A 12866-nucleotide genomic window follows, 5' to 3' on the forward strand; every position below is an offset into this window, starting at 1 on the left:
GGTAAATTTCATGCAAATCTGGTAACAAAAAAACATTTTATTGTATTTTAAATTGAATGACAAACAAGGTTTCAATGATGCATACAGGTTAATGATTAAGAAGTCTACCCACACACATTGATCAATGAAAAACACAGAAATCATGCTAATTCACAATGTGTCCATAACTCATAACTTTTTCTATATGTGTACCCTTTTCTATGCATGTTACAAAGTTTTACCGAATTTCATTCAAAATACAATTCAACTACTTTATTATGGTTATATACAAATAAACTTGGCATTAAAACATAGTTAGTAAATCGATTTTTAATATTATGCAAGTTTTAAGTTCATAGTTTTATAAGTAAATCTTTAAAAAATACTCAAGCTCCTCTAGTATGAGAACTGTGACATTTGCTCTCCAGGTCTTCCATTTTCTTTAATTTATTTACCACCCCTCCAAGAAGTAAGGAATTTAACATTAGCTACTCATTATATTATAGATATTACTTAGGCAAAGCATAATTTTGTAGTTTTTAATCTTATTTGTTTAAGGAGCCATAAACTAGAAAATCAAACCAAGTAGCTTCACTTACCTGTCACATCTTCTCTTTCACAAATTGTCAATAGTTCTCTCTGACATTTTATACTAAATTATTTATACCCAATATAAAGATAAAGTTTTAATCTATCACACCACATATTATATTATGTTGTTTTCCATAAAAAACATTGTTTATTTCATCATTCAGTTTTAAGTTTTTTTTCATGGGAATTACATCTGTGGGCTCAGCTGAATTTTTAAAGGCTCTTATTGCATAGCTAGAAAGCCAGAAAAACTACAACAGTTATAGGACATTGTTTGCTTTTGCATATTATTATTCAGTTTTCATAGATGCATTATTTAATTATATAAAAAATTATTTAGTGTAGTAGTACCATTAATATAAAAAAATTAGGCTTAAGTTTCATCAACAGTCGACAGCAAAAAAAAGAAGATCCAGGTAAGAACAATATTTCTTGTTTTATATGTGTATTTTTAATCTTAACATGAAAATCACTTTGCACATAGCCTATTCAAAACAAATACTCGATATATTCATGGACAAATCTTTATTAGATTAAGAGAGTTAACCTCCACTATATCACAAACTGCAATTGTGTATCTTATGTAGTTCTCATTCTATTAAATTAATAAAGTGGTTCAATAATTTATGGACACCCAGTAGAATAACAGCTTCACTTTGACAGTTTAAGAGTACCAAATCACTCTACAGCATAAGTATTATGTCCCAAATATATATCCTTTTAACTACTGTACTATACATTTAGTAACACAACAAAATTCAAATAAACTTACAGGTGATGGACTTAGTCCCACCACTACTCTAACTATCCTTGTACAGTAAGGATTTCCACTTCCATCTATCTGAAAAAACAAAAAATAAAACATTCATAAACAAGAATTATAGGCACTGACTATATATGAAGCTAAAAACATGTTACTGCAACACAAAAAAATTATACATCCTAGCATTTCTCAATACTGTCCATACTAGATTAAAGTCAGTATGATTGTAACACATATAGATCACATGCCTCCCCTACTTCCATCAACTAAATTTATTACAAGAACCAATCATATTACATTTTAGTCCTCACACCACTTTTGTAAACTTAAAAGTATTTGTTTAACCTAAAATAAATACTAAATTTCTTAGAAAATCAGGTTTCTGGAAACTTATGGATATATGTGTTTGGCCATTTATATCAACAGTTTCTCTTTCATTGACAAATCAAGTTTAAATTTTAAATGACCCTATTCCCAAGATGTGAAGCTGCTTTTGTAAATTCCAAGCAATGTTCAGGTACCAGAAGTTTAAAAAAATGTATGACTGTAATTTTCAAACATACAGTTTAACCTTTGTGTCTGAAGCATGTTCTGTGCATGTCATGAGGTTTTAGTGAGTTACATTAAAAATTTAAACTATTTTCATGGTATAAACATAGCATAGAAACGTAGCTAATAATCCATATGTTAATAATATAAAAGGTTTAAGTTCTTACTTTTATAAGGCAATGTTAAAAAAAAATCTAGAATTTCCCCCAGTGTGAGAATTGTGAGATTTGCTCTCTAGGCATCCACTTTTCTCTAATTTATTTACCACCCCTCCAAGAAGTATGAAATTTAATGCAAATTACTTATCATAATATGCATAATTTTTGTAGCCTTCAATCATATTTGATTACGGAGCCATGAAATAGACAGCCAGACCTCTTTTGCCACACCCACTGTCACATCATCTCTTTCAGAAATTACCAATAATTCTCTATGTCATTCAATACTATATTACTTATAACCAATAGAAAGCCAAGGTTTTTATCTATCAAATGACATATTATATTATGTTGTTTTCTATAAGGAGGGAATTGTAATTTTGCTTCCTGTTCAAGATTGATTCCCATGATTCACATAGTTAAAAAAGCCTTAGTTTTAAGCTACTTAGGATAAACAAATGTAGTTTCATATTACAATTTAAAGTCATTCTAGAAAAAAAAAAGGATAATTTAGATTCATTTCGATTTTTTTTACCAACCATGTATAAAGTTAGGTAAACAAAATAACAGATAAATTATAGTTTTACTGGAGGTAAAATACTTTAGGAGGTTTTAGAGATTGTACAAATACAATTTGAGATTTTTGAGACAAAGAAAAGTATTTTTTCTTAACATAGAAACAATTACTTAGTACTTGGACTATTACAAAGAAATACTAACTATATTTATGGACAAATCTTTGGTAAAAACACTTTATTAAAAAATCTGATTTTTTGTGTACAAAGGACTTGTAATGTTTACTAAAATTCTGAAAAATTTCATGAAGATACAAAAGGTGTATTAAAAGTTATAATTTGGAATCTATAACAAGAACAAAACAGTTATGAAGTTGGTCCATTCAATCAACTTTGAAAAGAAAGAGTTAAGATATGAAAATAGTTTTCATTCACTTTTGAAATTTATTACTTTGTGAATTTAACTTTGACTAACATAAACTGTACAGCAAATACTTTCTAGCACATACACATGAATTTTGATAAGTTTAAGTTTATCTGTACATTTCAATTTAGTCTTAGCAACAAAGTGTAATAAAGTACTATATGCAGATCAATAAGAGAGTAATTGTCTTTAAAAAAATATTATTTCTAAAGAGTAATCATCTTATAATGAGTTCATTATCCTTAAGAGATGATTATCTTTTATAAGACAGAAGCCCTTAAGTTATCATTTTGATAAAGTATTCTACTAGATGTAAAATATAATAACTGTAAGATATCAAGTCATTAATTCAATGTTGACTTCTAAAAATTTACAAAAACATAGTAATTCAAGTTTGAATTTACGAAACAATAAAAGAAATGGGAAAAAAAATGTGTGATAAGAAAAATCTGTATTCCAAAATTTCTGTATTTTTTTTTAATGGTTTATACATCCTCACCTTGTCTAGATTCCATACTTTAAGCAGGGGATTTATACCTGGTTCATCAGCCTGTAAGTGACAAAAAGCAGATAGTTAAAAAGCTTTCTAATCTTGATTGATTCAATACTAACTTTAAGGCTCAATACATTAAGCACACATATAAGTACACTTCTTATATATAGCAACTACTAACAAAGTAGTAAAACCCATACTCATGTAATAAACTCCAACAGTTAGATGTCACACTGCTGGATCTATCATATAAAATGAGGACTCTAGAGCAAGTGTTCAGCCATATCACTATTCAATGGATTTACATGACAAGTATTAAAATCAATTACCATTAATAAACACTTGATTTGGTAAAGAGAAACACTGCAATAAAAAAATAACTGTGAGATAACAGATCTGTATCTGGTGCAAGATTGACAAGTAAATGTTCTTACAAACAACAAATGGTGATGAAAGTTGTGAGCTCACAAGAAAAACCTTTTAAGCCTTCTTACAAAGATGAATTCAAATCTCAGAAAATCTTTACAAAAAATGGTATTTCCTTCATTTTGTGAAATAAATAAAAGAAGCAATAAATAATACATCTAACTGAAAAATTTATTTAGACACTCAATGATTACAATTTTTATGCTGCTTTATATTTGCTTTAAAAAAACTATTTTATCTGATTTATGAATTAAAATTTATTATTGATAACATACTATAGACAACTGGTCAGAAAGTTATTTACAAAATGTTCTGATGAAACATGCTTGAAGCTTCCTAGCACTTATGTAGGGGAAAACATTGAAAAACATCTTTTATAATTCTACAGTTGTTGAACAAAGTTGTAGTACTTGTGAATGGTGAAGGAAGGGAGTTAAAATCTCAGTGAACATACTAAATGACAAGGGACAACTTAAAGTGTTGTGTATTACATCTGTAACGAAATGTGTTCCCTATTTGTTCATACAAGATTAGAACACTACCACACCTACAATTTGTTCAAGAATTTTAACACATTCTACAAATAGTGGATTTTATGAAAATGTGCTAATTTGTAAAATATCTTTACCTCTTTAACTCAATTTCAAATTTAAAAAAAAGCTTCTTGTTCATTAAGATTTTAGAGGGTCTAAATAAGTATGAAATATACACTTTAATGTTACTGATTGGTAACTTTGGATGCACAAAAATCAATTTCCAAAACAATTTGCACACCTGCATTGAGCAATTATAGGTCAGTTCTGTGAGACTGTGCACAAAAATGGACCAGGAATTAGAAATAAGTACTAATTGAATAGAAGTATATGAATAAATTTATTGTCAAAGGAAAAATATTACAGCTACTGGATTCTTACCAGTATAGATTGACAAAAACAGATAGCACTTGTGATCATAAGTTAAATCTAAAGCATTTTAATGTGCTTTATCAAGACAAAACCATTTTACACTCCAGGATATAAACACAATTGAAGCCTTTTTACACAAGATTTTATACATAATGTTGAGTATCATAGTTTACAAGATCTGTGTGTGTGTGTCATGAAGTGAATGGTCTACTCTCTCAGAAAATAAGAAGAAAACAGGAGACTTGTCAACCTCAGATAATCACAGAGAAAAAAAGTTGCTGTTGCATGTGCACATTGTACTGGTATTCCCAGCTTTCTGCCTATCAGTCATTATACACTCATTTGTCCATAACACTATGATATCACATGAATATAAAGTCTACATTGCTGCTAAGAAATAACAGTTAGTCTTTAGGCTAAAAAATCTACACTTACACACAAACTACATTAAAAAATAAACTGCGTTCTGGTTTTTAAGTCTAATTACCCCAACAGTAACAAGAATAGGGTTCTGTCTCATTTGTTCTACATGGGAAACACTGAGTTTATAAGCTCTGAATGATGTGATCACCAACTGTCGATTCAAGAAGAATACGTTGCCTTCCACATCTCCTAGCACTATTTGTCCTCGACCACTTGAGCTACAGGTGATGTGGATTTCCTGAAATTGTAAATGTGAAAAATGAGCACTTAAAACTTCAATAGTTAACACAACTTACATTGAAAATGAACCAAATGTCCTTTGTCAAACTTAAAATATATTACAACTATAAAAACTAGTTATACATTAATGACTATAATGTTTTGATATTTCACTACCACAACATTAAACTTAGAATTCATAAAGAACAATCTTATCATGCACAAAAATTATGAAACCAGCAAAACCTAATAGATCATTATGTACAAATATACAATTATCTATGGTACAACATACATTGAAAATTACATAAGATTAAAAGAAGACTGTTCAAATTATAGTCTGAGAGGTTTACAAAAAAGCCTAATCACTCTGTATATTAATGATCAATTATGACTTATTACAATGTAGTATTACCAAAAGGTAATTTTTGTTCATCATTAATGATAAATTGAATTTGGTTGCCTATCTATTCATTAGACTACAAATTCAATATTTACCATTAATTACTACAATTAATGATAAATACATTCACATATTTGATTACCATATAGCTGGATATTAACACAGTTACTATAAACAATTTAAAATATGCTTAGCTGAAATACTTTACTCTGCACGTTAGTAATTTTAGATCATAACTGATTCACAATATTTGTTTATGTTTTATATTATACAATTACCTACTTTTAGCTTATCATAAGTCTGATTTGTCTCACTGTCTTTAACCACTTCTTTGTCAAAGAAATTAAATCTTCTCCACTGCAAGAAAAATAATTAAGATAAATACCATACATAAAAATCTAAAAAGGATACTCATTGCAATTCAATCCATGCTATACAAATCCAGGTAAAAATTGGTATGTTTCAAGCTAATCTATAGACTCCTGTAAAGATCACTAAAATTGTAGTTTGTATCACAATAGGCTGCTTCAGCCAATTTTAAACTGACCAAATGGAGCTGAGTCTTAATTTTGGTTCATATTTACAGAATCTATCTTATAATTCCACATAATCAAAACTAGGACTACTTGTTCAAAACTATGAAAATAATTTTATTTTCTTCCAATATAAACAACTTTGGCATTTCACTGATTACATGCATTTATAATAGATCAGTACTTAAAACATGATGCAGAAAATTTAATAACAAAATATTAACATAAAAATTACATAACAATAGAAACATGTCTAAAGCTTTTGTTAAGGTGGCATTAAGTGTTAATTATAAAGGAATATTATTATGAAATTGATGAAGAAGTTAATATAATACTGGTTGGTGTTAGAAAGCAGTATCAAGTCATTTTTCCAACTGGGAGAATGTGGCTAACGGGATCCCTCAGGGAATAAACATTGGGTAATATTTGTGACAAGAAGCTAGATAGTTACATCAACATTTTCAAATCTGTTGATAACTCTAAATGCAAGAAAATCCTGATTCTAAGAAAAATACTGCATTAATTTGGATAATATGAGTGGCAAACAACAAACACAACTTTCAGTATGATTACTGGTAAATAACTAAAAGCTTTGGCTGAAAAACAGCTAATTATCGCCTAAGGTCTACATATATTAATAGAAATGTTTTAGAATTCAAAGCATAAAGATTTTTCTTAACCTTGATCAAGACTTTGGAGAACCTCAATTTTTAGATTAATATGTGCTATTTAATTTTTACTAGAAAAACATTTGCAGAGATGTATTGCTAGCCTGATTTCTGATTTTTAAAAAAAATTAAGCTACAAAGAAAACCTTATGACATGGAATTGTTTTCTTGGTATAACTTGAATCAAAGGTTTAAATTTTCAGATAAAAAATCAGGTTGGTTTTTAGGCAGGTGTAGGCTGATAAGTGTGATCTACAACCCCAAGTATGCCTACATGCTTTAAAGCTGTAAAAATACTTATTTTCACCTTCATTTATGGAACCTTTACTTGTAAGACTAATCTCAATATTTCAATTTCTTAGAGCAAGAATAATGTATTCCTTAATATATCATATATAATTTTCTGTATAGTTACATTGACCATTTACTTTTTTACATTTTAGAAAATGAAACTATATATATTCAATAGGTTGGCAAGGAGGAATTTGTTAGCCCTTCCACACAGGACTTTCAGTAGCTGCAGTATTTATCATTTTCATAGATACAAGTTTCATATTTCTATTTTTTTGTTTTCTATATCTGCAGCATGAAAATATCAAATTATTACATGGGTTTATAATTTATACAATTAAAATACATATATTTACAGAGTTCCCACTACAATTCGAAAACCTAGAACATTTTGAAGTCCCCCCCGAGAAAGAATTGTGGGGAAATTTAAAAAATTCCTGGGGTATTAGAAATTTTACATTGACTTGCCCAAAATGTTTGTTTGGCTTTATTTTACAAAAATAACACTGTTTTGGAACAATTTGCATGAGATTTTTTCATCACCAATGTTAACATTTATCATTTAACAAAATATTTTCAATGTCTACAAAAATATGCTTAATCTACCAAAATTCTACCAACAGTAACTGAAGGCCATTTCATCAAAAAGTCCTGGAATATTCTTTCTACATAAGAGTAGGAACTGTGTTTTATCTTTTAATACACCATATTTGTAAGTTAGCATTGTTATTGTAGACTACAACAGTACAAGCATAAGGCATAAATAATAAGAACTTCTGATCAGAGTAAGCTAGGTACCCAGAGCAAAACTAAAAATCAACCTGGCCATTAATATACTATTCTTATTTATCTACTAATAAAGATTACAATGCATTGTTTATCAGATGGGTACTCTCACTGCTAATGATATTTTTGGTCATAAACCCAATAATATCTCATGAGGTTCACCCAATTTAAGAGATTTAGGTTACCTCTAAATACAAAATCTAAGCTAACAATGCAAATTAATCTTTATAATAAAAGTATAATAATAGATGACAATTTTAGATGAAATAAAAGTAAATACTTTCAATACAGTAACTAGTATAATTAATTTCATTAATGAGGGGAACAATAAACAGACAACTTTTGGAAGCAGTAACATTTTTACAAAGCTACCAAGTATTAGTTGTTTCAACAATTTGTTTGCCACTGCTATAAGTTTCTGTTGTACGATTCATTGAAATAAAATGTTTTGCATTTCACAATGTGTGGTGATGGTTCCCATTATTAGTGGCCAATCACTCTCATGACATTATGTTGTAAGATTGTCTTTTGCAACTGTCTAATTTTATGGTTCCTGTCCATCCAGATTTTTACATTTAGGCACACAATATTATGTATTTGGTATTACTACAACAAAAATTATTGAAAGTGGAAGTAAGACTGTTACAAACAACACTGTTGATCATGGAAGCCTCATTACCACTTCAGTACCTCATATTTTTTATGTTGCCATATATTAGCAATGAAACAGGCTTAATTTCCCATTCCAACAAGTACATCAGTTTGTGGCAATCATGCAATTATCAATACTTTGTATAGCTATGAAAAAACTGGGAATAATTTCTTTCTGTTATTAAAACTATTTAAATAAAGGTCCTTTTCTGGTCATCATTGTTACAAAATAGCTAGTATATTTGTCTTGCTTTGGGTGTGTTTTAAATGTTTTTAGTTTTTAAAATATCAATTAAAAAAGCTGGTTTTATATTTATTTCAAATTTTAAAATTTTATATCATGCCTATTCCTTTACAAAACAGTTAAATACAATAAGCTGTACACATATACAAGTTCTAAGTGTAACAGTAAAGAGCACAAAACAAGCTAAAGCAACAATTAAGACTATTGTTGAACAATGTTTTACTTTGTGAATAATCTTTTGTGGAAAAAAAAAACATGCAATGTAATTAGAGTTACTGCAAAAACTTTTTTGTTTTTGCATTATTTTATATAAATAAAAAATTAAGAAACTTTCATGAGCTTTTTTTATTACTTAACACTTAATTTCAATAATTAGTTTATTAATTCAATTTTGCATCATATGACTAGGAAAAGTAAAAAAATAAGTGCAACACTGGTCACTAAAAGCTTACCTTCCTAATGTTTAATTATTCCTTCTTAATTTAAAATGCATCATCTTAATCTAAGAACAACTAAAATATAAAAATATTATTTTCTTTGTTGAAATACAACAAATTTTTGAGTATTATAACACTATATTATGTTTGAATGCTAACTTTATATAATTCCCACCAGAAATACCCAACCACCAATCATTTAATGAGTACATTCTTACTCCAAGGAAACAAAAAATAATTTAGTCTTCCTGATAAGCTGCTAATAAAATATCAAGGTATTTCAATTCAAAGAAGAAACTGAAGGAAACATGTTTTAACAATTAGGCCACAAGGGCATTCCTTTAACAGCCTCTAGATAGACATCCCTATACAGAACCTACAGTTGAATTCAAGCTTCCACCTTACATGGGTGACATTGGACAATTGTGCCTTTAGCTCCAAACAGAGGACTTCCTACCATGACTATGACAATACACCCCTACTCAAATTATGCTTACATTTGAGCAAACACAAACAATCCAGTAACTTTATAAAACTTCACTGAAAACATTATCAGTCACTGCACTGGGCATGAACACACAATTTGTCTTTCAAAGTTAAGATGGTCTCAATAGAAATATTAAAGTACCAACCAGTAATTCTCAATACTGACCATAACAAAAAAAAGTATCCAATAAATACATAGTTCTTGAAAGCTAATGAAAAAAATGGTAATTAAAATCATAGCTTCACATTCAAAATTACTTAGGTAACAATCTACAGTACAATAAAATTGCAAGCCCTATTTGAAATAATTGGACACATACTAAGGTTATAGTCAAACAAATCTTTCAAAACTACTAGTGGATAATTTTTCTGAGTCTATAAAAGAATGTGTTGCATGTTCTCTCATCTACAAGTATGGTAGTGACTCCAGCCAAGCTAAGGTTATTATGTTACAATTTTATTCTTATTAGTATTAGTAACAGTGTTAACAAGAATGATTCTTTGTGTTTTATCCTGCCAATACCATACTGTTTCTGAGTGTGTTAGTGCAAATTTAACCACTGTACTAGAGTTGTGTGAATAATGAATTAATATTTATAAGTTTCAAATTCTCTGTTGTCAAAGTGTGTAGTCACTTGTTGAAATCTTAGCAAGTCCAAATTTTGATTTGCATATACCAAGGTGGTGTCAGGTAGAGTATTCAAAGCAATTTGCTCTGATTCAAAATTATTTCTAATTAACTCAAGTCTGTACAAACTGACAAAAGTGAACTTTGACAGCATAAGCAGTGGAGGTTTATTTGTATATGGTCTGTTTATTTTATAAAACATAACCAAGAATTTAGATAGTATTAAGAATGTCTACACTTATAGTTATAAGTTCTACACTCATTTCGGTATCATGGACCCCAGACTATCGTAAGACCTGATGTCTATGTCGAAATAAATATGATAAAGGATATGGAGCATCTTGCATCTTAAAAATAATTAAAATCCCCGTATAAATTACGCAGCTTAATCAGCTTAGCGGCAGCTAATAGTAATAGTGCTAATAGTAGTAGCACGCGCGATGCAGTTTTATTTACGACTGTATCACAAAACCTGACAAATTCTTCCCATGTATGAAATTAGTGGTGGCAGAAAGTATAATTACAAATCAAATTCAAAAAGAAGTTCATGCAATTGCAAATGAAATACTTCAAATTAAATCAGGATTTAGTTAATCTCCAAAACTTCCTTGTAACTATGCTGTTATAGAACAAATTATATAATTTAAAAGTAGTGGAATCATACCATTATCATAATGGTATTAATACCAAAACACTACAGGCCTAAACTTTAAGAATTAGAATATGAGACAGAAACAAATACCTGCAAGAACGCCATCTTTGCCACCCCTAGACCAACACTCCACCTAACGGTGAAAATGATATGTAATATAAATCTCTTTATTTTCGGTTTTACATTTGTTTTGTTTGTTTGTTTGAAGTTAAGCACAAAGCTACACAATGGGCTATCTGTGCTCTGCCTACCACGGGTATCGAAACTCGGATTCTAGCATTGTAAGTCCGCAGACATAACGCTGTGCCATTGGAGGTCTTACGTTTGTTAAAAATGCACATAAATTTTTAAAACTATCTGGAATAGCGCGAATATCTGTTAAATTACTGAATTTTCATGATTAGTATCTATGCTTACAAGCATTTCACTAAAAACACAAATATCTTAACGGAAAGTTCCTGATTAAAAGCCACCGATACTATAGCTACCCCTAATAAGAGATCCCCCTCTAATGAGTCCCCCGTTGGGACAGCGGTAAGTCTACGGACTTACAACGCTGAAATCCAAGGTTCGATTCCCAGCAGTGGACATAGCAGATAGCCTAATGTGGTTTTGGTCTAAAACAAACAAACACGCACACACATACACCACAATGGCTTAGCGGTAAGTTTGAGGGTGCATAACACGAAAATCTGGGGCTCCGTCCTTATGGCGAGCATAGCTCAGGTAGTTCATTATGCATATCCTTAATCAGTGTCAAATTAAAAATGTATTAGTTATGACGAGGGGTATTTGCCGCTTTTAAAAATCGAATCTAAAATTGATAAAAGTGATATATTCTACATAGATGCTTGCATCAGTTCAGTCTGTATCTATATCAGTTTTAAAACTAATAAACAAAGATATTCGATAACTATTTAAAATTTTTGATCAACATTTCAATTTAATGCTTTATTCGGGAAATAATACACATTTCGAAACATACCCGTAAATTTTATTTGCATATCTAAACCAGAGAAAAGTGAAATCTAAAAAAAAACAAAGTAAAATCTTAAGATGTAGGTGTGGTATTTCTATCCAAAGAGTATTGTCGCATACTCGACCTACTCCTGCAAATAGTAAGAGATTCGAAAAAAGATTGAGTACATAATATTAAATCGGTTTTGAATATGCAAATTAGCAAGTCACGTAACAAATACCACCTATATATAGCTGTGGTGGAAGGGTATGCATCAGAAACTGCATTTTTACATATTTTGGTGTTATGTAAGTTCTGTGATGCCACCGAAAATTAATCATTTTTCAGAAGGGTATGTAACAATCACTTCCGACGCAAAATATTGATACACTTAGATCATAGAGACATGTTTGAGAATTTAGAATTTCCAAGACGGGGATATGCCCTTGTACTTGATGACATTGGAAAACATAGGAATATAGATCAACTTGTGCATCACGACCATACAGAAATATACCTGTAACTAGTCTTACCCAATCGTGTGGTACGACTTAGTGCACTTTCTTATACTAGGTGAGAATCCATGAACACAAAAGTCCGGAGCAAAAGACATTCATGCTTCCCAGCTAGGCGACAATACGCAAATAATCAAGAAGGATCTCCATCTGGAAACGAAGCCAGAGT

The 12866-nt window shown here is 29.8% G+C and overlaps 1 protein-coding gene across 2 annotated transcripts in view; it reads right to left on the minus strand.

Moving 5' to 3' along the window:
• The window catches only part of LOC106475188 (vacuolar protein sorting-associated protein 11 homolog), an 18452-nt gene extending 7103 nt beyond the window's left edge, over positions 1-11349 (minus strand). The window contains exons 1-5 of one of the 2 annotated variants that reach the window (XM_013935884.2): positions 11315-11349; positions 6131-6205; positions 5291-5464; positions 3479-3529; positions 1343-1411 (exon numbers count right to left, since the gene is read on the minus strand). In XM_013935884.2, the coding sequence (XP_013791338.2) occupies positions 1343-1411; positions 3479-3529; positions 5291-5464; positions 6131-6205; positions 11315-11329 (384 nt within the window). In that variant the 5' untranslated portion in view covers positions 11330-11349. Of the gene's footprint in view, positions 1-1342; positions 1412-3478; positions 3530-5290; positions 5465-6130; positions 6206-11236; positions 11264-11314 lie in introns of those variants that run through there. The other variant, XM_022379370.1, reaches the window with a different exon arrangement.
• Between the last annotated feature and the right edge of the window lie 1517 nt (positions 11350-12866).

Source organism: Limulus polyphemus, unplaced genomic scaffold, assembly GCF_000517525.1.
Source record: "Limulus polyphemus unplaced genomic scaffold, Limulus_polyphemus-2.1.2 Scaffold8197, whole genome shotgun sequence".
In the NCBI taxonomy this organism is placed as follows: domain Eukaryota; kingdom Metazoa; phylum Arthropoda; class Merostomata; order Xiphosura; family Limulidae; genus Limulus; species Limulus polyphemus.